Source organism: Salmo trutta, chromosome 1 (assembly GCF_901001165.1).
Source record: "Salmo trutta chromosome 1, fSalTru1.1, whole genome shotgun sequence".
NCBI lineage: Eukaryota > Metazoa > Chordata > Actinopteri > Salmoniformes > Salmonidae > Salmo > Salmo trutta.
Window position 1 is genome coordinate 17,291,287 of NC_042957.1, and position 26,287 is coordinate 17,317,573.

A 26,287-nucleotide genomic window follows, 5' to 3' on the forward strand; every position below is an offset into this window, starting at 1 on the left:
AACGATCATGGCTGTTATTCAGCCCTGGAGCTGCTCTCCAAAGCTCTAAGCTCCCAAATGTAGCATTTTGTTTGTATTTTATACTTTTTTAGCAGAAAGTGCCATGATGTAAAGCAGCCATTTGCTATCACAGCCTCCTTACTGTGCTGCATTAGTGTGAATTTCAATAAATACAGTGCTGTTAAAATACTATTACTCTTGATAACCAACTGTGTTCCTGAGGTATTAAAATCCTGAGATACGTGTTAGTTTTGGTCCCAGAATAATTAATTTTATTAAATGCAGACTGAACAAACAAACAACCATTCAAAAGTTTGAACAAAACTGTGATGCGTACTTTAAATATATAGATATCCGGACAAATTAGCAAAGCATCTACTTTATCTTTATACTATTATATTATACTATTAACTAAACAGTCTCTTTTGAGAACATCAACATTTTACAGGTACAAAGGTTAACACAGCAGAATTTGCAGCAAGGCTCTTGAATGTTAATGTTTTTTTTGTCCGGAACGCTGACAGGTCAGTCTACAGCTCTCTCTTTTTAGTCTTTTGTTACTATCTCAGTGTGCTAGCCTTGTGTATCTTAGCATTCCTGTCTGCATGCCTCTGCTTGTCTATCTAGTCACTCCTGTTCTCATGCATCTTCTGAGATATCTTCTGTAGCTCCATGTCCATAGCTGCTATGTTCTCCAGCTCCTTCTCCTGAAAACACACACACAGAGAGAGCGTTATTACTGCTAAATACACTGAACAAAAATATAAACGCAACATGTAAAGTGTTGGTCCCATGTTTCATGAGCTGAAATAAAAGATCCCTGAAATTTTCCATACGCACAAAAAACTAAGTTCTCACATTTCCTGCACAAATTAGTTTACATCCCTGTTCGCGAGCATTTCTCCTTTGCCAAGATAATCCATCCACCTGACAGGTGTGGCGTATCAAGAAGCTGATTAAACAGCATGATCATTTCACAGGTGCACGTTGTGCTGGGGGACAATAAAAGGACACTAAAATGTGCAGTTTTGTCACGCAACGCAATGCCACAGATGTCTCAAGTTTTGAGGGAGCGTGCAATTGGCATGCTGACTGCAGGAATGTCCACCAGAGCTGTTGCCAGAGAATTGAATGTTAATTTCTCTACCATAAGCCGTTTGAGAGAATTCGGCAGTAGGTCCAACCGGCCTCACAACCGTAACCACCTCCAGCCCAGGACCTCCACATCCGGCTTCTTCACCTGTGGGATCGTGTGAGACCAGCTACCCGGACAGCTGATGAAACTGGGTTCGCACAACCAAAGAATTTCTGCACAAACTGTTGTCTCAGGGAAGCTCATCTGTGTGCTCGTTGTCCTCACCAGGGTCTTGACCTGACTGCAGTTCGGCATCGTAACCCACTAGTGGACAAATGCTGACCTTTGATGGCCACTGGCATGCTGGAGAAGTGTGCTCTTCACGGATGAATCCCGGTTTCACCTTTACCGGGCAGATGGCAAACAGTGGGTATGACGTCGTGTGGGAAATGTTTTCTGATATTAATGTTGTGAACAGAGTACCCCATGGTGGGGTTATGGTATGGGCAGGTATAAAACTACGGACATGAACACAATTGCATTTTCTCAATGGTAATTTGAATGCATAAAGATACCGTGACGAGATCCTGAGGTCCATTGTCGTGCCATTCATCCGCCGCCATCACCTCATGTTTCAGCATGATAATGCACATCCTCATGTCACAAGGATCTGTACACAATACCTGGAAACTGAAGATGTCCCAGTTCTTCCATGGCCTGCATACTCACCAGACATGTCACTCGTGGAGCATGTTTGGGATGCTCTGGATCAACCTGTACGACGGCGTGTTCCAGTTCCCGCCAATATCCAGCAACTTCACACAGCCATTGAAGAGGAGTGGGATAAGATTCCACGCACCACAATCAACAGCCTGATCAATTCTATGCAAAGGAGATGTGTCGCGCTGCATGAGGCAAATGGTGGTCACACCAGATACTGACTGGTTTTCTGATCCACAGCTACCTTTTTTTAAGGTCTCTGTGACCAACAGATGCATATCTGTATTCCCAGTCATCTAAATCCATAGATGAGGGACACATTTATTTATTTCAATTGACTGATTCCGTTATATGAATTGTAACTCAGTAAAATCTTTGAAATTGTTAAATGTTGCATTTCTATTTTTGTTCAGTGTAGCTTAATTTTGGCCTCCATCCAAGGAAGAAAGAACACATAGGCATTTATTCTGTAAAAGTACAAGCCCTTCAATTAAACCCCTTGCTCCTGGAATCTGAATTCCCCCCTTAATTAGCCACTGCTTTCCCTGGATCTTAATACAGTCAATAGTGTAGATATTCCCACTACCGGATTCCCATTGTAGGGGATGCTGCTGCAGTGTAGTCTGAAGACTGTCAGGATGAAAAATAATACCCTAGAGTCATCCATGCTCCCCCCTCCCCGTTGCATTTCCTGGCTCCAGAGCAGGTGGTATGATGCGAGTTTATTCCCGGGCCAGCCACTATCAGCTCTAACAGGGGTGGGTTGTGAGGCGATGTAATAACTTAGGTTTTGGTGCAATCGCTGCTGCAGCCATGAAAACCATGCGAGGGAGAGAGGAAAAAGAACAGCCTTTTTCTCTGCAGCTAGAAGCACATTCTCTAAATTTGTGATTTTATTGCTTTCAGATGAATCCCACAGTGCAGAGGACACCATTTCTTTAAGGGACACATCTCTTGTTTAGCCTACTATCTCTCATCACTGTGAAGACTGTCAGTGCCAAAGAACAATGAGTTGCAGAATAATATATTCATTACATTATTAATTTGCTTAGTGAGCCACCACCACTATCTAGGAAGACATGCCTGGAGTCAAAGAGGGCTTTTCTCTGTAGGCATTTGTACCTGCGCTCATTCACACACAGGCTGTTTCCATTCTAGAATATCAAGGCTCATTTTGAGTTGTGAAGCCTCAACCCGAGCCAGGTCTCCTAGAGATAAACATATGGCTTCTGCATGGTTATGTAACAGAGAGGGTAGAGTCTCTTCTCACAGCAGACTACAGAGAGGGTAGAGTCTCTTCCCTGCAGACTACAGAGAGGGTAGAGTCTCTTCCCATAGCAGACTACAGAGAGGGTAGAGTCTCTTCCCTGCAGACTACAGAGAGGGTAGAGTCTCTTCCCTGCAGACTACAGAGAGGGTAGAGTCTCTTCCCTGCAGACTACAGAGAGGGTAGAGTCTCTTCCCTGCAGACTACAGAGAGGGTAGAGTCTCTTCCCTGCAGACTACAGAGAGGGTAGAGTCTCTTCCCTGCAGACTACAGAGAGGGTAGAGTCTCTTCCCTGCAGACTACAGAGAGGGTAGAGTCTCTTCCCTGCAGACTACAGAGAGGGTAGAGTCTCTTCCCTGCAGACTACAGAGAGGGTAGAGTCTCTTCCCTGCAGACTACAGAGAGGGTAGAGTCTCTTCCCATAGCAGATTACAGAGTGGGTAGAGTCTCTTCCCTGCAGATTACAGAGAGGGTAGAGTCTCTTCCCTGCAGACTACAGAGAGGGTAGAGTCTCTTCCCTGCAGACTACAGAGAGGTTAGAGTCTCTTCCCTGCAGACTACAGAGAGGGTAGAGTCTCTTCCCTGCAGACTACAGAGAGGGTAGAGTCTCTTCCCTGCAGACTACAGAGAGGGTAGAGTCTCTTCCCTGCAGACTACAGAGAGGGTAGAGTCTCTTCCCTGCAGACTACAGAGAGGGTAGAGTCTCTTCCCTGCAGACTACAGAGAGGGTAGAGTCTCTTCCCTGCAGACTACAGAGAGGGTAGAGTCTCTTCCCTGCAGACTACAGAGAGGGTAGAGTCTCTTCCCTGCAGATTACAGAGAGGTTAGAGTCTCTTCCCATAGCAGATTACAGAGTGGGTAGAGTCTCTTCCCTGCAGACTACAGAGAGGGTAGAGTCTCTTCCCTGCAGACTACAGAGTGGGTAGAGTCTCTTCCCTGCAGACTACAGAGAGGGTAGAGTCTCTTCCCTGCAGACTACAGAGTGGGTAGAGTCTCTTCCCTGCAGACTACAGAGAGGGTAGAGTCTCTTCCCTGCAGACTACAGAGAGGGTAGAGTCTCTTCCCTGCAGACTACAGAGTGGGTAGAGTCTCTTCCCTGCAGACTACAGAGTGGGTAGAGTCTCTTCCCTGCAGACTACAGAGAGGGTAGAGTCTCTTCCCTGCAGACTACAGAGAGGTTAGAGTCTCTTCCCATAGCAGATTACAGAGTGGGTAGAGTCTCTTCCCATAGCAGATTACAGAGAGGTTAGAGTCTCTTCCCATAGCAGATTACAGAGTGGGTAGAGTCTCTTCCCTGCAGACTACAGAGAGGGTAGAGTCTCTTCCCTGCAGACTACAGAGAGGGTAGAGTCTCTTCCCTGCAGATTACAGAGAGGTTAGAGTCTCTTCCCATAGCAGATTACAGAGTGGGTAGAGTCTCTTCCCTGCAGACTACAGAGGGCAACATCCAATATTGGACTGGTTCATAATTTTCATGGCTTGAAAAAGGTTTTCTTACTTCAATATAAAGCAGGATTGTGGTGTCTGTCTAAGAGCATGAAACATCCAAAACCTTGTGATATGTTATCTTTCAAGATATATTTTCTGAGAAGTTGAAGAGGAAGCTTATGATATAGTAATTCACCATTGAATTGTTCTGTGTCATGTTTCATAAAGGTTATTTGTGATGTTCAAATGTTACCTCCTCTGGGTTTAGAGATACGCTCCTCTTCTTTTCCTCGTCCGCCGGCTCTGATTGGCTGGCCAGCTGGTGATTCTTATAGGTCAGCAACTTCGCCAGTTCCTCCATCTTAGCCAATCAAATCACATCACACTTTAGTGTATTAAAACATTTCTGTACTATTAAAAATCAAATTGGAAACAATTGATAAGCATAATGATAGATTAATATAGATCCCGCTTTAAATGACGTGCAGCTTATAAAGGTTTCATAAAGCCTTCATAAAGCCTTCATGAACACTACATACATGTGCCACAAATCAAACATCTATAACTATGTCATACTCTATAAAGGGTTCATAAATGTGACATAACCACCAATGTCAAATATGACATAAACCTGTGCTTTATAAAAGGTGCCATAAGCATCGCTTAATAAAGGCTTTATAAATCATATTAAATTGAGGCTTCACAAAGCATTTATAACCATCTTGGTAGAGCATTGCAACGCCAGGATAGCGGGTTCGATTCCCGGGACCACCCATACATACAAATGTATGCACGTATGACTAAGTCGCTTTGGATAAAAGCGTCTGCTAAATTGTAAATGTTATATTACTCTAAAACATTTCTAGGATGGCCCACCCTCTTTCCCTAATGAAGGTTTATGTGTTGGTCCACTAGATCTTCCGTGGATTTGGACAGAGTCTTGGAAGGAGATTCTATGTAACGTGACAAACATGACTTCCTTCAGCACATGTCACCCTTTATAAAGCACATGTTAATATCACATTTCACATCGGTGATTATGCCACACAGTTATGCCACGTGTATTAACCCTTTATAAAGCGCATGTTAATATCACATTTCACATCGGTGATTATGCCACACAGTTATGCCACGTGTATTAACCCTTTATAAAGCATGACATACAGTTATAGATGCTGTGTAACACATTTATGTAGCGCTTATAAAGGCATTGTGAAGGCTTTATGAAGCCTTTATGGACTGAACATCATATAAAGAGGGACCTTAATATATAAACGATTAAAGAACAATAAAAGTGATTGAAAAAAATGATTAAATAGCTCAAACTATACAAACTAATACAGCAGTAGTCCAGTCTAAACATGTAGGTTATAATAGGTTGTACATAGAAACCTTATGCAATGGTGTGTGTGGGTCTATGCTTCTCTTCCACCAGGCGGGGTGGTAGTATCCTCTGTAAGCCCAGGGAGAACGTTTCTCATACACCTCGCCCTCCCCCAGGAGACGACTCTTCTCTGCCAGGTACCTGTCACACAAACACCAGCACAACCTATACTCAGTGTCGGTTTCCCGGACACAGATTAAGCCTAGTCCTTGGTCTCAAAAGCATGTGTCTAAAATGTCCGTTGGTAAAAATTGTTATGGTTGAAGATTTATAGCCTGGAAAAAAGATGAATGTATAGATACACACCTCAGAGCCTCCTGCCTATCCCTCTGTCTCTCATCCTCCTCGGTGTCGCCATCCCTCTTCTCCTCCTCATGTTCGTCCGAATCGCTCCTTCGTTCCTCGTCTTCCTCCTCTGAGGAATCCCCATTACGTTTGTGATGCTTCTTGTGGTGGTACCTGTGAGTTGGTTTCCAAATCCTCTTCTCTCTCTCATCCTCCTCTCTCTTCTCCTTTCCATCACCCAGACTCCAGGACTCTTGGCTGCGTTCTTCATCTGGCTCCTCTCTCCCTTCTTCTGAAAGCTCCTCATCACGTTTGGGGTGTTTTTTGTGGTGGTATCTGTGTGTGGGCTTCCAGATTCTCTTCTCTCTATCCTCTTCCTCCTCTTCCTCTGACTCTACTGATCTCTTTTCCTCTGATTCCTCGTCCGATGAGTCAGCACCTCGTTTGTGGTGTTTCTTGTGGTGATATCTGTGTGTGGGTTTCCAAATTCTCTTCTCTTTCTCCTCCTCCTCCTCTTCCTCTGAAGGATCTTCACTGCGTTTGTGGTGCTTCTTGTGGTGGTACCGATGGGTGGGTTTCCAAATCCTCTTCTTTCTTTCCTCATCATCCTCCTCTCTCTTTTCTTTCTCATCGCCCAGACTCCAGGACTCTTGGCTGCGCTCTTCGTCTTCTTCATCTCGTTTGTGGTGTTTCTTTGGGGTGTACCGATAGGTAGGCCTATACCTCTTCTCCTTCTCATCGCCCAGGCTCCAGGATTCCTGACTACGTTCCTCTTCTGGCTCTTCTCTCTCTTCTTCTAAACCCTCTTCATCTCGTTTGGGGTGTTTTTTGGGGGTGTACCGATAGGTAGGCCTATACCTCTTCTCCTTCTCATCGCCCAGGCTCCAGGATTCCTGACTACGTTCCTCTTCTGGCTCTTCTCTCTCTTCTTCTAAACCCTCTTCATCTCGTTTGTGGTGTTTCTTTGGGGTGTACCGATAGGTAGGCCTATACCTCTTCTCCTTCTCATCGCCCAGGCTCCAGGATTCCTGACTACGTTCCTCTTCTGGCTCTTCTCTCTCTTCTTCTAAACCCTCTTCATCTCGTTTGTGGTGTTTCTTTGGGGTGTACCGATAGGTAGGCCTATACCTCTTCTCCTTCTCATCGCCCAGGCTCCAGGATTCCTGACTACGTTCCTCTTCTGGCTCTTCTCTCTCTTCTTCTAAACCCTCTTCATCTCGTTTGTGGTGTTTCTTTGGGGTGTACCGATAGGTAGGCCTATATCTCTTCTCCTTCTCATCGCCCAGGCTCCAGGATTCCTGACTATGTTCTTCATCTGGCTCTTCTCTCACTTCTTCAGAAACCTCCTCATCACGTTTGTGATTGGGTTTCTTATGATGATACCTGTGCGTTGGTTTCCAAATCCTTTTCTCTTTCTCATAGTTGAGGTCCCATGACTCCTGGCTGCGATCTTCGTCCCCCGGTGTCTCTCTCTTCTCCTCCACAGACTTCAGGAGGGCCTCGATGTCTTTCACGTCGGCCCCTGGTGCCTCAGGCTCAGGTTCATGTTCTTTGCCCTCCTCTTCATGGGTCAGCACCTCATCACCTTTCTTCTCCACAGGAGCAGCATGTTGGGCACCTGTAGAGGGGGTGGAAGAAGAGACACTCAAAGGGCATTCAATAGTGTGTTGACAATATCAGTGTCTACTACTTTATCCTTGTCTCATGTTGTCCAACTCAAGCCCCACTCTGCAAGTTCCCCCTCAATTCAAACAGTACAGAGACAGAAGAGCTACTCGGAGGCACTGGCACTTTTTTCCAGCACTGCACTGACACCTGATTCAACTAATCAGCTACTCATAGACCCTTGATTAGTTCATTTTGGTGACCATTGTAAAATGGTTCACAACAATATATGGAAAAAGCCCAGGCATTATTTGTCTCCCATAGTAGCATATTTAAATTCAGCTAAGTAGAATTTCCATCAATACAGAAGCAAATGCTAATTTAGGTTTCTCTATTCATATCTCCTCAACTGGTTGCCAGGTTGTAGCTCTATATCTCTGGTCTCTGAAGCCCCACCGAGCTGAAGCCCCACTGAGTCCTATGACCTACAGCAGTAACCCTGTGTAATATTACTGTCAAGCGAGAGGGTCCACTCCCGTCAATGACTCCCATTGTTAGGGCGGAGACAAGACCATCTCCTCATTATATACAGTACTGGTATCTCTGGTTGTACTCATTCTTTCACCATCTCTGCCTCCAGTCAACACGGGGCTGCATCTCAATAGTCTAAAGTGGCTTCATCTGCTCATCTCCTTTCCTTCATTTCCATTGACATTACAGAGAAAGACAGGCAAAAGTGATTTATTGGTAGCATCATGGCAGACCAACATTTTACATTTTATTCATTTAGCAGATGCTCTTATGCAAGCAACTTACAGTTAGTACATTAATATTAAAATAGCTAGTTGGGACAACCACATTTTTCCTCGAAAAAGTAGCTATCAGCAAAGTCAGTGCTGGTGGCGGGGCGGGGGATGGGTGAGTCAAGTGCACGTGTTAGTTTATGAAAGACAAGTGCAAGGTTCATTAACCCCAGTCTTGTAAACAAACACTGACATTTTGCTTTCACCGTTTATGAAATGATATAATGCTATCTTTTCAAATTCCTTCCTATATGCTGCCTTTGAAATACAACAATTAGTCATGTAAAGACTACTTGCCTGCTTTGAGAATATCTTTGCATTCGTGATCCAGAGGGTGAGAGTCAGGTTTGGTCAACGCCTTGGACAGGACCTCAACCAAGCACCGTGTTACCTGGAAAACAGTAACAAAAACCTGTCACGACTCTCATTAAAAACCTGTCACGACTCTCATTAAAGCATACAGTGCAATTTCCGTTATATAATTATGCTATTTCTTTTTAATCTGAGTTATGCAACAAGAGACAGAAAACATTTCGCGTACCACATCCTCTCGCTGTCGTTCTTTTCCAACGGGAAGTGATAGATTTTCTGAAAATTCGTGAGAAAATGGGTCAGAGTGTGGTTCTGTGTTGAAAAACACTTCTCCATAACTATATATTACATTCCATTTAGTTTTGCAAAATAAATATGTGATATTGATGAGCAATTATAAAAACATTACTCAAGAAGATTAACAGAGAAAATGCTCCATACAATGCATGACTGACTACTGCGTGCAACTCTCTCTCTCAAGCAGTGTCGCTCTCCGTGGTGCTGAAACGCGCTACAGTACACGCACAACGAAACACATTGAATTTACCAATAGCTTACCTGCAAAGAAATACGCAACCACAGCAAAAACAAACACAAGTTTCATCATGGAAGACTTAGATTATCTCCCCGTAGAAATGACCTAAGAAAGAGCTGATAAATAAAGCAAAAAGTCTAAACACATCACCGCCAAGCCAGCTCCCGTTCTCCATCCGTGTGTGTAGGAGCGGTTGTGTGGGTTCTGCTGCGGTAGCTGGACTCTTGTAGTCTGAGAAGTAGAGGGAGGCACACCATATATCAGGAGTGAACTGGAAGAGGTGTAGGAGGGATGTGGACGTCACCTACGTCATTATTAGATTATATCGTAGTCAAAAAGGCAATAGCCTACAGCAAGACGTCAACAGTTATTTAATAAAGTTGTTTGATGAATGCAACAACTGGCATCCCAATTCTAAGCTGTGTCAGTGGATTTACATCAGGCTAGTGGTCAGCAACACAGAATTGGGTGCAAAACAAGAAGTTTAATTTTATTAAAGAAAGGTTCAGGCCACGAAATAAAGAAACCATTTCATCTCTCCAGAACATTTCAAAGTGTCATGTAAGTAGCTATCAGCAAAGTTAGTATTGCTTTCACAGCTGGGGAAGCCACAATAGAATAAATAAATCTATGTTCAATATGACACTATCATTTCACAATCCTTATTACATGTGTGCAAAGCTGTCATCAAGGGAAAGGATGGCTACCTTGAAGAATCGCAAACATCAAATATATTTTGATTTGTTTAACACTTTTTTGGTTACTACATGATTCCATATGTATTATTTCATTATTTTGATGTCCTCACTATTATTCTACAATGTAGAAAATAGTCAAAATAAAGAAAAACCCTGGGATGAGTAGGTGTGTCCACTTTTGACTGGTACTGTATGTCCTATACGCTTCAGAGACACTATGTTCAGTATATAGCCAACCATCTGTGAATAATTCATCAGAACATGCCAGTAAGCAGTAAAAATTCCATGGGAGACACTAGTGCAGTAGGCAGGGTTTATAATATGTGTGGAATGCCTGTTAACTGAATTAATCCATTGATTTTCTCATATCTCATTCCGTTTCATCTAATATTCTATAAATTAGACGACCAAACAAACTAGTGCAATTTTTTCACAAATAAACAGGAAGTCATGCTCAGGGCTATCAGGAGAGATAATGTTGTGAAAACACCAGCGCATTTAACAGAGAAGCATAAATGATTCAGAGCTGGTTGGAGGGAGAATGAGTGGGGGCTCGTAGTGATACTGTTTTGCTGGATATCTGATGATGATCTCTTGGTTTTCAATAGTTGAAGCCTCCTTTTTGACATATACTAACGGTTCTGCCAAGTCTGAATATATATGGCACCGATATTACATGTTAAATTAATATCTAGGGCTTAAGATAGGGGTGAGAGAGAGAGAGAGAGAGTTAGTTGGTGGGGGAAAATAGAGAGAGAGAAAGAGTTGGTGGGGGAGAAAGAGAAAAACACAGAGAGAGAGAGAGAGAGTTGGTGGGGGAGAAAGAGAAAAACAGATGGAGAGTGAGAAAGAGAGAGAGAAAGAGAGAGAGAGTTGGTGGGGGAGAATGAGAAAAACAGAGAGAGAGGGAGAGAGTTGGTGGGGGGAGAAAGAAAAAACAGAGAGAGAGAGAGAGAAAGACAGAGAGAGAGAAAGAAAGAGAGAGAGAGCGTTGGTGGGGGAGAAAGAGAAAAACAGAGAGAGAGAGAGAGAGTTGGTGGGGGGAGAAAGAAAAACAGGGAGAGAGAGAGTTGGTGGGGGGAGAAAGAGAAAAAAAGAGAGAGAGAGAGTTGGTGGGGGAAGAAAGAGAAAAACAGAGAGAGAGAGAGAGAGAGAGAGAGTTGGTGGGGGGAGAAAGAGAAAAACAGAGAGAGAGTTGGTGGGGGAAGAAAGAGAAAAACAGAGAGAGAGAGAGTTGGTGGGGGGAGAAAGAGAAAAACAGAGAGAGAGTTGGTGGGGGAAGAAAGAGAAAAACAGAGAGATGTATATGAGTGTGAATGAAGTCTATTGCTATGCCTCTAGAGGTTCCCATGCGGGATCTTACCAGCTCAGATGCAATGAATTATAAATGCATCATGCTCCCCAAAGGCTGTGTGTGTGTGTCAAATCAAATCAAATGTATTTGTCACACACATGGTTAGCAGGTGTTAATGCAAGTGTAGCGAAATGCTTGTGCTTCTAGTTCCGACCATGCAGTAATATCTAACAAGTAATATAACCTGCCAATTTCACAACAACTACCTTATACACACAAGTGTAAAGGAATGAAAACGAATATGTACATAAAAATATATAAATGAGTGATGGCCAAACGGCATAGGCAAGATGTAATAGATGGTATAGAGTACAGTATATACATATGAGATGAGTCATGTAGGGTATGAAAATATATAAAGCAGCATTGTTTAAGGTGGCTAGTGATACATTACATCAAGATGGCAAGATGCAGTAGATGGTATAGAGTACAGTATATACATATGAGATGAGTAATGTAGGGTATGGAAACATTATATAAAGTGGCATTGTTTAAAGTGGCTAGTGATACATCTAATTACATCAAGATGGCAAGATGCAGTAGATGGTGTGGCGTACAGTATATACATATGAGATGAATAATGTAGGTTATGTAAACATTATCTAATATAAATAATATAAAGTGGCAAGTGATAAATTGATTATATCAATTTTCCCATTATTAAAGTGGCTTGAGTTGAGTCAGTATGTTGGCAGCAGCCACTCAATGTTAGTGATGGCTGTTTAACAGTCTGATGGCCTTGAGACAGAAGCTGTTTTTCAGTCTCTCGGTTCCAGCTTTGATGCACCTGTACTGACCTCGCCCTCTGGATGTTAGCGGGGTGAACAGGCAGTGGCTCGGGTGGTTGCTGTCCTTGATGATCTTTTTGGCCTTTCTGTGACATCGGGTGGTGTAGGTGTCCTGCAGGGCAGGTAGTTTGCACCCGGTGATGCGTTGTGCAGACCTCACTACCCTCTGGAGAGCCTTCCGGTTATGGGCGGAGCAGTTGCTGTACCAGGTGGTGATACAGCCCGACAGGATGCTCTCGATTGTGCATCTGTAAAAGTTTGTGAGTGTTTTTGGTGACAAGCCGAATTTCTTCAGCCTCCTGAGGTTGAAGAGGCGCTGCTGTGTCTTCTTCACCACGCTGTCTGTGTGGGTGGACCATTTCAGTTTGTCTGTGATGTGTACGCCGAGGAACTTAAAACTCTCCACCCTCTCCACTACTGTCCCGTCGATGTGGATAGGGGGCAGCTCCCTCTGCTGTTTCCTGAAGTCCACGATCATCTCTTTTGTTTTGTTGACATTGAGTGTGAGGTTATTTTCCTGACACCACACTCCGAGGGCCCTCACCTACTCCCTGTAGGCCGTCTCATCGTTGTTGGTAATCAAGCCTACCACTGTAGTGTCGTCTGCAAACTTGATGCCTTGATGGCCACACAGTCGTGGATGAACAGGGAGTACAGAACGCACCCTTGTGGGGACCCAGTGTTGAGGATCAGCGGGGTGGAGATGTTGTTACCTACCCTCACCACCTGGGGGCGGCCCGTCAGGAAGTCCAGGACCCAGTTGCACAGGGCGGGGTCGAGACCCAGGGTCTCGAGCTTAATGACGAGTTTGGAGGGTACTATGGTATTAAATGCTGAGCTGTAATCGATGAACAGCATTCTTACATAGGTATTCCTCTTGTCCAGATGGGTTAGGGCAGTGTGATGGGGATTGCGTCGTCTGTGGACCTATTGGGGCGGTAAGCAAATTGGAGTGGGTCTAGGGTGTCAGGTAGAGTGGAGGTGATATGGTCCTTGACTAGTCTCTCAAAGCACTTCATGATGACGGAAGTGAGTGCTACAGGGCGGTAGTCATTTAGCTCAGTTACCTTAGCTTTCTTGGGAACAGGAACAATGGTGGCCCTCTTGAAGCATGTGGGGACAGCAGACTGGGATAAGGGTTGATTGAATATGTCTGATAACACACCAGCCAGCTGGTCTGCGCATGCTCTGAGGACGCGGCTAGGGATGCCGTCTGGGCCAGCAGCCTTGCGAGGGATAACACGTTTAAATGTTTTACTCACGTTGGCTGCAGTGAAGGAGAGCCCGCAGGTTTTGGTAGCGGGCCATGTTAGTGGCACTGTACTGTCCTCAAAGCGAGCAAAAAAGTTGTTTAGTCTGTCTGGGAGCAAGGCATCGTGATCCGCGACGGGGCTGATTTTTCTTTTGTAGTCCGTGATTGACTGTAGACCCTGCCACATACCTCTCGTGTCTGAGCCGTTGAATTGCGACTCCACTTTGACTCTGTACTGATGCTTAGCTTGTTTGATTGCCTTGCGGAGGGAATAGCTGCACTGTTTATATTCGGTCATGTTTCCGGTCACTTTGCCCTGATTAAAAGCAGTGGTTCGCGCGTTCAGTTTTGCGCGAATGCTGCCATCAATCCACGGTTTCTGGTTGGGGAATGTTTTAATAGACGCTGTTGGTACGACATCACCGATGCACTTGTTAATGAACTCGCACACCGAGTCAGCGTATTCGTCAATGTTGTTGTTCGCAGCAATGCGGAACATGTCCCAGTCCACGTGATCGAAGCAATCTTGAAGCGTGGAATCCGATTGGTCGGACCAGCGTTGAACAGACCTGAGGGCGGGAGCGTGTGCATCCGTGCCTGTGTGTGTGTGAGTGTGTGTGCACACGCCTCCATGTTAGCATGTTCTCCCCGTGCACAGATCATCGTTAATACTTCATCCATCCATAAATAGTGAAGGGGGATTGGGATAGGAACCCAAAGCATTCAGACAGGCACTGTCAACAAGCTTCTGAACTGTCCCCGTGTACGGCAACCAACTCTGGCGTTTCATCCCATTAACATGCAAGGACAAAAAGCACCAGGAACAAGAAAGGAACCATGAAAGCCTAATGGAGCTTTGATCGTTATGCCGACGATACATTACACTTGGTTCATCTCCGACTCAAGAGGGATAAAGAAGATGATGCATCAGGCAACTACAACAATGGAAGAGTCTGTGTAGTGATGTTGGTCAAAAGATTCATTGTTGTTTGTTTTTGTGTGAGCTCTCAGCTGAGTGCACTTTTTGTTGTAATTATTGTAATTATTCATGTAGGCCTTTTAGCTCCCTCAGAGAACATTCAGCTCGTTCAGAAAACATTCAGCTCCCTTAGAACACATTCAGCTCCCTCAGAGAACATTCAGCTCCCTTAGAAAACATTAATCTCCCTCAGAGAACATTCAGCTCGTTCAGAAAACATTCAACTCCCTTAGAAAACATTCAGCTCGTTCAGAAAACATTCAGCTCGTTCAGAAAACATTCAGCTCCCTTAGAAAACATTCAGCTCCCTCAGAGAACATTCAGCTCCCTCAGAGAACATTCAGCTCCCTTAGAAAACATTCATCTCCCTTAGAAAACATTCAGCTCGTTCAGAAAACATTCAGCTCGTTCAGAAAACATTCAGCTCCCTCAGAAAACATTCAGCTCGTTCAGAAAACATTCAGCTCGTTCAGAGAACATTCTTCTCCCTTAGAAAACATTCTGCTCCCTTAGCAAACATTCAGCTCTCTCAGAAAACATTCTGCTCCCTCAGAGAACATTCAGCTCATTCAGAGAACATTCTGCTCCCTTAGCAAACATTCTGCTCCCTTAGAAAACACTCAGCTCCCTCAGAAAATGTTCAGCTCCCTCAGAAAACATTCTGCTCCCTCAGAAAACATTCATCTCCCACAGAAAACATTCAGCCACAGTACAAGCACATCTACATTTATCTGCAAATAACCATGGAAGCACCACATTGAGCCTGCAAGGGGGCAAAACCTTGATTACTAATCCGATAAAATGATTACTTAGAGAACCTAGAATTAATCCCTCTGCAATACTAGGGTCTCTTCTCAGATACAGTTGAATCAACAGTTGCTAGCGAGGGATGAGGGGGAGGTGGGGGAGGAGAGAGACAAGGGAGGAGACAAATTGGGAGTAGGGTCATTATGACCTGTGCAGGTGTGATTTCAAAGCTCTCTGATTACTTATGCATTCAGGAAACTGATGATTGGAGCGGGCCGCTTTGTCTCTGTGTCTTTGTAGTGCCCACTGCTATTGTTTCTCCACTCCCACACCAGATGACTACAATCCCCACGATCCTAGAATCACCATTGTAACTTAGGATGCCTTATCAATATACTCCACATCAGGACCCGTCTGTATGCTAGCAACAGGCCATCAGCAGAGACCAAGCTGGCACACATTCACCTCAAGGGGATTCAGATAATAATAATTTTACAGCAGTTGGGCAAAGCTCAATGAATATGTAGGCTAGACTAGACTAGCCGATGCCTGATTACAATAGTTTCTGTTAATTACTAGCTGATCCTTCCATCTCATCTCTGTGTCATTCAGTTCTCCCGGTTAGAAATGAGCATTGCCCTTGGAATATATTATGGACAGACACAAATGAGACTGCAGAAATCTGGTTCTCTTTTGCATTTGAATCACAATCTCTCTCTCTCTCTCTAAATATAAATACTATTGGAAAATGATAATGGTGTATCTGTGACACACAGTCCTATATGTAGGTCTGTGTGAACAAGAGAAAGTGAGAAGTGCCTATGGTGAGTGAATATGTTTTTTTGCAGAATCACTCATTGACAGGGCAATGGGTTCTAATGCAAAGCAGCTTAATCACTGGGCCTGGGCAAGAATTGTGAGAGCTAACTGAAGAAACTCTGCTAACAAGTTCTTTAGGGAGATGAGAGCGTGGGGGAAGAAATGTATGAATATCAAATGAACAGAACAGAAGAGATAACAGCTCCCTGTAACACTGAAAGTATTTTCTGGGTGAATAACACAGAAAAACAAACTTAGGAAATACACAGTAGATATCACAACACATAATAACCCACTGGCAAAAACTGGTTGAATCTATGTTGTTTCCATGTCATTTTAACAAAACAAATCTATGTGATGATGTTGAATCAATGTGGAAAACTGATTGGATTTGCAAAAAGTCATTAAAGTAAGGGAATTCTGTCTTTCTTCCACGCAACTTTGAACCTTTTGTGTTGAAGTTAGTTCAGAACTAGATGTTGAGCTGGCATCTGTGCCCAGTGGTAACATCTTTGGTTGTATTCTCCTAATAATGTTATACATATTGTCTCTCTCATATAATGTATGAATCTCTTGTCTTGCATGGTGTTTAACTTACGACATGATTCCAATAGTCATAAGACTAAAAATATAATTTGTCTCCCTCTATTCTAGTGAAATAGGGTTTGTCTTTAAAGGGGAAATCTGCAAACGATTGGATATGCCACTAGGGAAACCTACAGTGAAGGAAAAAAGTATTTGGTCCCCTGCTGATTTTGTATGTTTGCCCACTGTCAAAGAAATTATCAGTCTATAATTTTAATGGTAGGTTTATTCGAACAGTGAGAGACAGAATAACAACAACAAAAATCCAGAAAAACGCATGTTAAAAATGTTATAAAATAATGCGCAACCTATGATGCGCATGAAACAAGTTTTCTTGACATTTTGATTAAGAGGGAGGGTGGCGGTTTAAGTACGGATCTATACAAGAAGCCGACGGACAGGAATTCCCTGTTACGCGGAGACACTTTCCACCCTACACCCCTAAAAAAGAGCCTCCCCATTAGCCAATACAGTCGCATACGCAGGATTTGTAGTACAAAGAGTGTGTATGACAAACAAGCCAACTATCTGGATGAGCATTTCAGACAGCGGGGCTATCCAGAAGAATGCTGCATGACACAAGGGAACGTTATAAAAATATGGCCTAGGATGACAGCCTCAAGCCCAAATCTCCACACCCTCCTGACCAATGCGTGCAATGCTTCCTTCAATACTCCCCACCTGGTAAACATTAAAAAACACTGCTTACAATTACATTGTTTACAAAGAAAGGAGTAAAACAAAGGCATATTTGGGGTTTTGATTGGGTAGACAGTTAAACTAAGCTCATGAGTCATTTCTAAGTTATATTCTTCAAGAATAAAGGGCTATTTATCATTCATTTAAAAGTAAATAAATGGATGTAGCAATCACAGATTGCTCCTTTAAGGTATTTGTGAGATGGTTTTAGATGGAAACACACTATATATACAAAAGTATATGGACTGGGGCAGCTCTGCCCCGCTAGAGCTGCCCCAGTCAACTGTAAGTGCTGTTATTGTAAAGTGGAAACGTCAAGGAGCAACAACGAATCAACCGCAAAGTGGTAGGTCACACAAGTTCACAGAACAGGACTGCCGGGTCTTGAAGCGCATAGCTCATAATAATCACCTGTCCTCGGTTGCCACACTCACTACCAAGTTCCAAATTTCCTCTGGAAGCAAATGTCAGCACAAGAACTTTTAGTCGGGAGCTTCATGAAATGGGTTTCCATGGCAGAGCAGTAGCACACAAGTCTAAGATCACCATGCGTAATGCCAAGCGTCGGCTGGAGTGGTGTAAAGCTTGATGCCATTGGACTCTGGAGCATTGGAAGCATGTTCTCTGGAGTGATGAATCACTCTTCACCATCTGTCAGTCAGACGGACGAATCTCGGTTTGGCAGATGCCAGGAGAACGCTACCTGCCCGAATGCATAGTGCCAACTGTAAAGATTGGTGGAGGAGGAATAATGGTCTGGGGCAGTTTTTCATGGTTTGGGCTAGGCCCCTTAGTTCCAGTGAAGGGAAATCTTAACGCTACAGCATACAATGACATTCTAGACGAGTCTGTGCTTCCAAATTTGTGGCAACAGTTTGGGGAAGGCCCTTTTCTGTTTCAGCATGGCAATGTCCCTGTGCACAAAGCCAGGTCCATACAGAAATGGTTTGTCAAGATCGGTATGAGTGGCCTGCACAAAGCCTGACCTCAACCCCCTTGAACACCTTTGGGATGAATTGGAATGCCGACTGCGAGCCAGGCCTAATTGCCCAACATCAGTGGCCGACCTCACTTACGCTCTTGTGGCTGAATGGAAGTCCCCGCAGCAATGTTCCAACATCTAGTGGAAAACCTTCCCAGAAGAGTGGAGGCTGTTATAACAGCAAAGGGGGGACCAACTTCATATTAATGCCCATGATTTTGGAATGAGACGTTCGACGAGCAGGTGTCCACATACTTTTGGTCATGTGGTGTACTAATTAATACTTGAAAAGAGTTGAAAAGGAGATAAAAATCTAGTGCTGAATACATAATAGAGTGACATAACTAGGACAAATATCAAAGGAAGTGTATTTCTTCATCCGTTCCAGGAGCTAATGCATCCTAGTTCAATACTGTACTGTATAGTGCTCAATGTTTTCTTTGTCAAAGCTTACAGTAATCCTCTTCGTTAATGCTTGACATCCAATGCAACAAGCCTCCGGGGTATATTCTACACAATTATCTTTCTCTGGCCACTGATCTATTTATATATCTATGCCTCTACCTCTTGAAGACAGATACTGCCATTTACCGTAATTACATCGACATTATCATTTCCCCAAGGCAGCATTATAATTATGCTGGCCCCTATGGGTGAACTCATCAGCAGAGAAGCAGAATAGAAGGTCTTTCCATTGTAGTTTCAAATGAAGAGATTATGATAGTGCCTTTAGGACAACAGTAGCTATCATAAGAGTGAGGTCATTCCTTCACCCAGTCCATATAGATATGCCCCCTCTACACTGAGCTTCTGTAGTTTGAAAGCCTTCTAAACATTAATGGGGAATGTGTAGCTGTGTTACATCTAAACGTGCTCTCCTTCCCTGGGCTTTCATAACGCTAACATCGGTATAAATCTCAAAGTGTTAACGCAATATAGCAGCCTTATAAACACAACGCTGTCTGGCCAGCAGGAATCAATATCCCCAGCCAATTTAACTGTCCCCTGATTGGTTAATCAACAACTGAACCAGGGCCACAATTAGCTTAGTAAAAGGCAATTATAGCCTCATAGGCTTGTGTTGTATTCGATCTTGATCTTACGGACTGTGAAGAGACACACACACGCATATGCACACCCTACACACACTCTACACACAGCCACACATTGTCATTTTGTAATGTGGTACATTTTATACTGTAAATGTGTAGTAATGGAGCAATGTACATACTGCACAATGTCTGGTTTGATGTACTGTTTTATTTATGATGTCCGTTATTGTTTTACATTGATGTATTGTTTTATTCCTGTTTGGACCCAAGGAAGAGTAGCTGCTGCCTTGTCAGCAGCTAATGGGGGTCCTAATAAAAACACAGTACTAAAATACTACGCCTGAATAGTTTTGGAAAGGAGGAAATTGATCTGATTCTTTGTCTGGACTCCGTGTGCTTTCACTAAACCACATTTTCTCTGTGAAAAAATAGACTAACTTTATTCCACAAATACTTTAGTGGGTTGTCAGAAAAGGAATGACTATCTTTCAGAAAACTAGTAGAATATCAGAATCCTACCTTCCTTCTTCAGCACATTTTTTGTTTTACAGACACACAGAAAAGATAAATGCTATAAACGTAATATACTTGTTAATCAGATGCACAAGCGCAGGGGTTGGAACAGCTTTTATTTCTTTCATCACATTCCCAGTGGGTCAGAAGTTTACATACACTCAATTAGTATTTTGTAGCATTGCCTTTAAATTGTTTAACTTGGGTCAAACGTTTCGGGTAGCATTCCACAAGCTTCCCACAATAAATTGGGTGAATTTTGGCCCATTCCTCCTGACAGAGCTGGTGTAACTGAGTCAGGTTTGTAGGTCTCCTTGCTCCACATGCTTTTTCAGTTATGCCCACACATTTTCTATAGAATTGAGGTCAGGGCTTTGTGATGGCCATTCCAATACCTTGACTTTGTTGTCATTAAGCCATTTTTCCACAACTTTGAAAGTATTCTTGGGGTCATTGTCCATTTGGAAGACCCATTTGCGACCAAGCTTTAACTTCCTGACTGATGTCTTGAGATGTTGCTTCAATATATCTACATCATTTTTCCTCCTCATGATGCCATTTTGGAAGTGCACCAGTCCCTCCTGCAGCAAAGCACCCCCACAACATGATGCTGTCACCCCCGTGCTTCCCGGTTGGGATGGTGTTCTTCGGCTTGCAAGCCTCCCCCTTCTTCCTCCAAACATAACGATGGTCATTATGGCCAAACAGTTCTATTTTTGTTTCATCAGACCAGAGGACATTTCTCCAAAAAGTACGATCTTTGTCCCCATGTGCATTTGCAAACCGTAGTCTGGCTTTTTTATGGCGGTTTTGGAGCAGTGGCCTCTGCCTTGCTCGATATAGGACTCGTTTTACTGTGGATATAGATCATTTTTTTCCTGTTTCCTCCAGCATTTTCACATGGTCCTTTGCTGTTGTTCTGTGATTGATTTGCACTTTTCGCACCAAAGTACGTTCATCTCTAGGAGACAGAACACATCTCCTTCCTGAGCGGTATGATGGCTGCGTGGTCCCATGGTGTTTATACTTGTGTACTATTGTTTGTACAGATAAACGTGGTACCTTCAGGCATTTGGAAATTGCTCCCAAGGATGAACCAGACTTGTGGAGGTCTACAATTCTTTTTCTGAGGTCTTGGCTGATTTCTTTTGATTTTCCCATGATGTTAAGCGAAGAGGCACTGAGTTTGAAGGTAGGCCTTGAAATACATCCACTAGTACCCTTCCAATTGACTCAAATGATGTCAATTAGCCTATCAGAAGCTCCTAAAGCCATGACATCATTTTCTGGAATTTCCCAAGTGTTTAAAGGCACAGTCAACTTAGTGTATGTAAACTTCTGACCCACTAGAATTGTGATAGAGGGAATTATATGTGAAATAATCTGTATGTAAACAATTGTTGGAAAAATTACTTGTGTCATGCACAAAGTAGATGTTCTCACCGACTTGCCAAAACTATAGTTCATTAACAAGAAATTTGTGAAGTGGCTGAAAAACGAGTTTTAATGACTCCAACCTAAGTGTATGTAAACTTCCGACTTCCAACTGTAGCTTGTAACCCAGAAACTCATTTGGTTGATTCAGAGGCAGCTAAGTTGAAAAGAGTTTGGCAGATATTTCATAGCTCATTTTCAAGCAAAAAAAACATGCTGTTGAAATTTTGGTACAGAAAAAGTAAAGTTTTGTCATGTTAAAGCAACATAAGGATGAGGAAGGAAGAATGATTTGTATTGAGGATCTGTAAATGGTAGTAAGGTTAAAATGTTTAATATTTATGCACCAAACAAGGAGGATCCTGGGTTTTTCCAAAGGTTATTAAGGTTATGGATGTACGCGGAAGCTCTGGAACTGGAGCAGCTATCTGAGACTTTTAATAAGGCTGTCACGTCCTGACCAGTAAAAGGGGTTGTTTGTTATTATAGTTTGGTCAGGGCGTAACAGGGGGTGTTTGTTTATTGTGTTTCGGGGTTTTTTGGTTAACTTCTATGGGCTACGTGGGATGCTAACGTCCCACCTGTGGGACACAGCCAGTGAAATATCAGGGCGGCAAATTCAAAAACAACAAAATGTTATAATTCAACTATTTTACACCATTTTAAAGATACACTTCTCCTTGATGTAACCACATTGTCCGATTTCAAAAAGGCTTTACAGCGAAAGCAAAACATTAGATTATGTTAGGAGAGTACATAGACAAAAATAATCACACAGCCATTTTCCAAGCAAGGACATGTTTCAATAAAACCCAAAACACAGCTAAATGAAGCACTAACCTTTGACGATCTTCATCAGATGACATTATGTTACACAATACATGTATGTTTTGTTCGATAAAGTTCATATTTATATCCAAACACAGCATTTTACATTGGCGTGTGATGTTCAGAATATGTAATCCCACCAAAACCGCCGGTGAATGTGCACATCAATTTACAAAAATACTCATCATAAACGTTGTCAAAATATATAACAATTATTTAAAGAATTATAGATAGACTACTCCTGGATGCAACCGCTTTGTCAGATTTTAAAATAGCTTTACGGAGAAAGCACATTTTTCAATATTCTGAGTACATAGCTCAGCCATCACAGAGAGCTATTTTGACACCCACCAAGTTCGGGGCAACCTAAACTCAGAATTAGTATTAGAAATATTCTCTTACCTTTGCTGATCTTTGTCAGAATGCACTCCCAGGACTGCTACTTCCATAAGAAATGTTGTTTTTGTTCGAAATAATACATGTCCAAATACCTTGTGCGTTCAGAGCACTATCCAAAGGCATAACTTGCGAGCGCGGTACCAGAGACAAAAAGTCCAAATGTTCCATTACCGTACTTAGAAGCATGTCAAACGCTGTTTAAAATCAATCTTTATGGTATTTTTAGCGTAAAATTGCGATAATATTCCAACCGGACAATAGCGTATTCATTCAAGGAAAAAAAGAAGGAACGGCGCGCTCGCTGGATCGAGCATATCCAATCCCTTTGTCCACAGGCAGCCCACTCAGGAACTGAGCTCCTATTATCTGCCCAGTAACAGGAGAAGGCTGAAACAACTTTCTGAAGGCTTTTGACAGCCAATGGAAGCCTTAGGAAGTGCAACGTAACCCCACAGATACTGTAGTTTCGAAAGGGACTAGAAAAAAGAACTACAATTCTCAGATCCTCCACTTCCTGGTTGACTTTTTCTCAGGTTTTTGCCTGCCATATGAGTTCTGTTATACTCACAGACACCATTCAAACAGTTTTAGAAACTTCAGAGTGTTTTCTATCCAAATCTACTAATAATATGCATATTCTAGTTTCTGGGCCAGAGTAGTAACCTGTTTAAATTGGGTATGTTTTTCATCCGGCTGTGAAAATACTGCCGATGTGGAACCGACAGAGACAGCCCACAGTCCGGAACCGACAGAGACGGCCCACAGTCCGGAACCAACAGAGAAGGCCCACAGTCCGGAACCGACAGAGACGGCCCACAGTCCGGAACCGACAGAGACGGCCCACAGTCCGGAACCGACAGAGTCGCCCTACAGTCCGGAACCGGCGCAGCCAGAGTTGCCCTACAGTCCGGAACCGGCACAGCCAGAGTTGCCCTACAGTCTGGAACCGGCGCAGCCAGAGTCGCCCTACAGTCCGGAACTGGCGCAGCCATTATCGCCCTCCAGTCCGGAGCTCCCAGAGTCCCCCTCCAGTCCGGAACTTCAGCGGGGGTGGACAGGTTATGTTGGGGACTAAGGCCGGAGCCTGAGCCACCTCCATAGTAGGAAGATTGGGGAGGGGGGGTGTAGCACAAGAACCGTCCGTGACGGTGGCCACCCTCCCTTCCCTCCCTTTAGTTTGGGATTATTTTTGTTTTGGGGTTTATTTTTGTGTTTTTTGTTTGAGGTGCATCCGGGGTCTGCACCTTTGGGGAGGGGGGGGGGGTACTGTCACATCCTGACCAGTAAAAGGGGTTGTTTGTTATTATAGTTTGGTCAGGGCGTGGCAGGGGGTGTTTGTTTAGTGTGTTTCTTTTTTTTGTTAATGTTCTATGTTAGTATATTTCTATGTTCGTTCTAGTTTTTCTATTTCTATGTTTAGTTTATTGGGTTGACCTTCAATTGGAGGCAGCTGTTCCTCGTTGCCTTTAATTGAAGGTCCTATTTAGTAGGGGTGTTTTTCCACAGGTTTTTGTGGGTAGTTGTTCCGTGTGTAGCTGTGTGCCTCACAGGACTGTTTTTCGTCGTTGTTTTGTATTAAGTGTTTATTTTGGTTTTCTTAGAAATAAAAGGAAGATGAGCATGCACATTCCCGCTGTGTTTTGGTCTACTCCATACGACGAACGTGACAAAGGCAGTAATTTAATGAATTCTCAAGAAGGATAGAGACCCCACAGACCCAGGGAGTTTTCGCCCTATCAGTTTAAACCTTTTCCCTAAATGCTGAGAAGGCATTTGATAGCGTGGTGGAGTGGGGCTTTTTGACATATACCCTTGAAAGGTTTGGCTTTGGCCCTGGATTTATCAAGTGGGTTAAGGTATTATAGATGATCTCACAAATATCTGGTTATAAGATTAACTGGAAGAAGTCAGAGGCTATGCCTGTATCCAAATGATGAGTATAAGACTGAACAACGAACTACAGAATATCAGGCAAATTAATATGATGCCACAACTACAAAAAAATTAAGAATATTCTTGATAAATGGAGGTTGCTCTTGCGTTATGGGTCAAAATAAATACTGTTTAAATGGTTGTGTCCATGATGCTCCCTGTGACCATTTCTCCCTTACTATTTAAGCAGTGCAATCAAAAGATTAAGGATTATCTTTTGGATGGGAAAAAAACGGAATAAATGTGAACAAGTTATATGCTCCAAGGGATAGAGGAGGACTAGCATTACCCAATGTGGAATCATACAACATATCATGTGAAGTAGCCAAATTGGCCAAACTGGGGCAATTATAATTCCCATTTGGGATGGACTTAGATTGAGAGGTCTATCACGGCCCCATTTACGCCTATTGAGGCCTTATTACAAAACATTGTGCAGAGGCAGCCAACATCCTACAATATTCCCGAGAGGTATGGATAAAGATTACTAAAATGCTTGGAATTTCCCAGTATAAACAAAAATATTCTTCCATATGGCACAATTCATCAGTTTGCATAGGAAAACATTAATTTATCTGGGAGGTATGGCTTAGACAAGGCCTGCAGGGCATTAGGCGATCTATATGAGAGAAGAGTGATAATGTCCTATCTGGACCTGAAGGAAATATTTAATTTGCCAGATAAGGGATATTTCTGGAAATACTTACAACTAAGGAGCTGCATGGGGTCTCTTATGAGTAGTAACCTCCAGAGAGATGAAAACGTGTTAGAACAATATTTCATGTCACCAGGAATATCCCATTCCACTTCAGTGTTTTATAAAAGAGTCTCGTATGCACAATATGGAAGCTGTAATAATTGAAGGTTGATTTGGCAGAGGGATCTTAATTGTGACATTGAGGAGGATGTATGAAAAAATATTGTTTCCCATGTAAAGTGGTGTATGAGGGATACAAAGGGTAGATTTACACATTATACGATTGTTCATATACAATAGGACCCCAGTTAGATTAAATAACATGGGTTTATTGCAAAATAATTTATGCTGGAAATGCAAGGGTGAAGTAGGTACCTTTCGGCATGCTATATGGGGATGTCCCATGGTGCTCGCTTTCTGGAAGGAGGTTCTTAAAAAGCTTGAAGAATGTTTGGAACAGCCTATCCCAGAGTCCCCACAGCTGTGCTTATTAGTGGATATATCTATTTTACCACCAGGTGTTAGCAAAGAAGAGTTTGGTCTTGCCTCAGTGGGTTTTCTTACAGCGGCTAGACTCATAGTAAGCAACTGGAAGAGTGCAGATAGTCCAAAGTCAACAGATTGGCTCAAACTCATGATGGAGACTGCGTCTTATGAATCAATGATAGCAAAATTAAAGGAGAGGAAAGGAACATTTTGTATGGTATAGGAACACTTTTTGAGTTACACTACCATTCAAACGTTTGGGGTCACTTAGAAATGTCCTTTTTTTCCATGAAAACATACATGAAAGGAGTTGCAAAATGAATAGGAAATATAGTCAAGAAGTTGACAAGGTTATAAATAATGATTTTCCTTCAAACTTTGCTTTCGTCAAATAATCCTCAATTTGCAGCAATTACAGCATTGCAGACCTTTGGCATTCTAGTTGTCAATTTGTTTAGGTAATCTGAAGAGATTTCACCCCATGCTTCCTGAAGCTCCTCCCACAAGTTGGATTGGCTTGATGGGCACTTACGTACCGTACGGTCAAGCTGCTCCCACAACAGCTCAATAGGGTTGAGATCCGGTGACTGTGCTGGCCACTCCATTATAGAGGCGTCTGTTTCTCAAAC

General features: G+C 43.0%; 1 protein-coding gene across 1 annotated transcript; it reads right to left on the reverse strand.

Moving 5' to 3' along the window:
- Positions 1-249: 249 nt before the first annotated feature.
- On the reverse strand, positions 250-9,672 carry chgb (chromogranin B). Its single transcript, XM_029732005.1, has 7 exons — positions 9,438-9,672; positions 9,109-9,155; positions 8,865-8,958; positions 6,181-7,777; positions 5,883-6,015; positions 4,744-4,851; positions 250-707 (listed from the first exon to the last, which is right to left on the reverse strand). Exons 1-7 carry the CDS (start codon positions 9,484-9,486, stop codon positions 624-626), a joined length of 2,112 nt encoding a protein of 703 aa, XP_029587865.1. The 5' UTR covers positions 9,487-9,672; the 3' UTR covers positions 250-623.
- Positions 9,673-26,287: the final 16,615 nt, after the last annotated feature.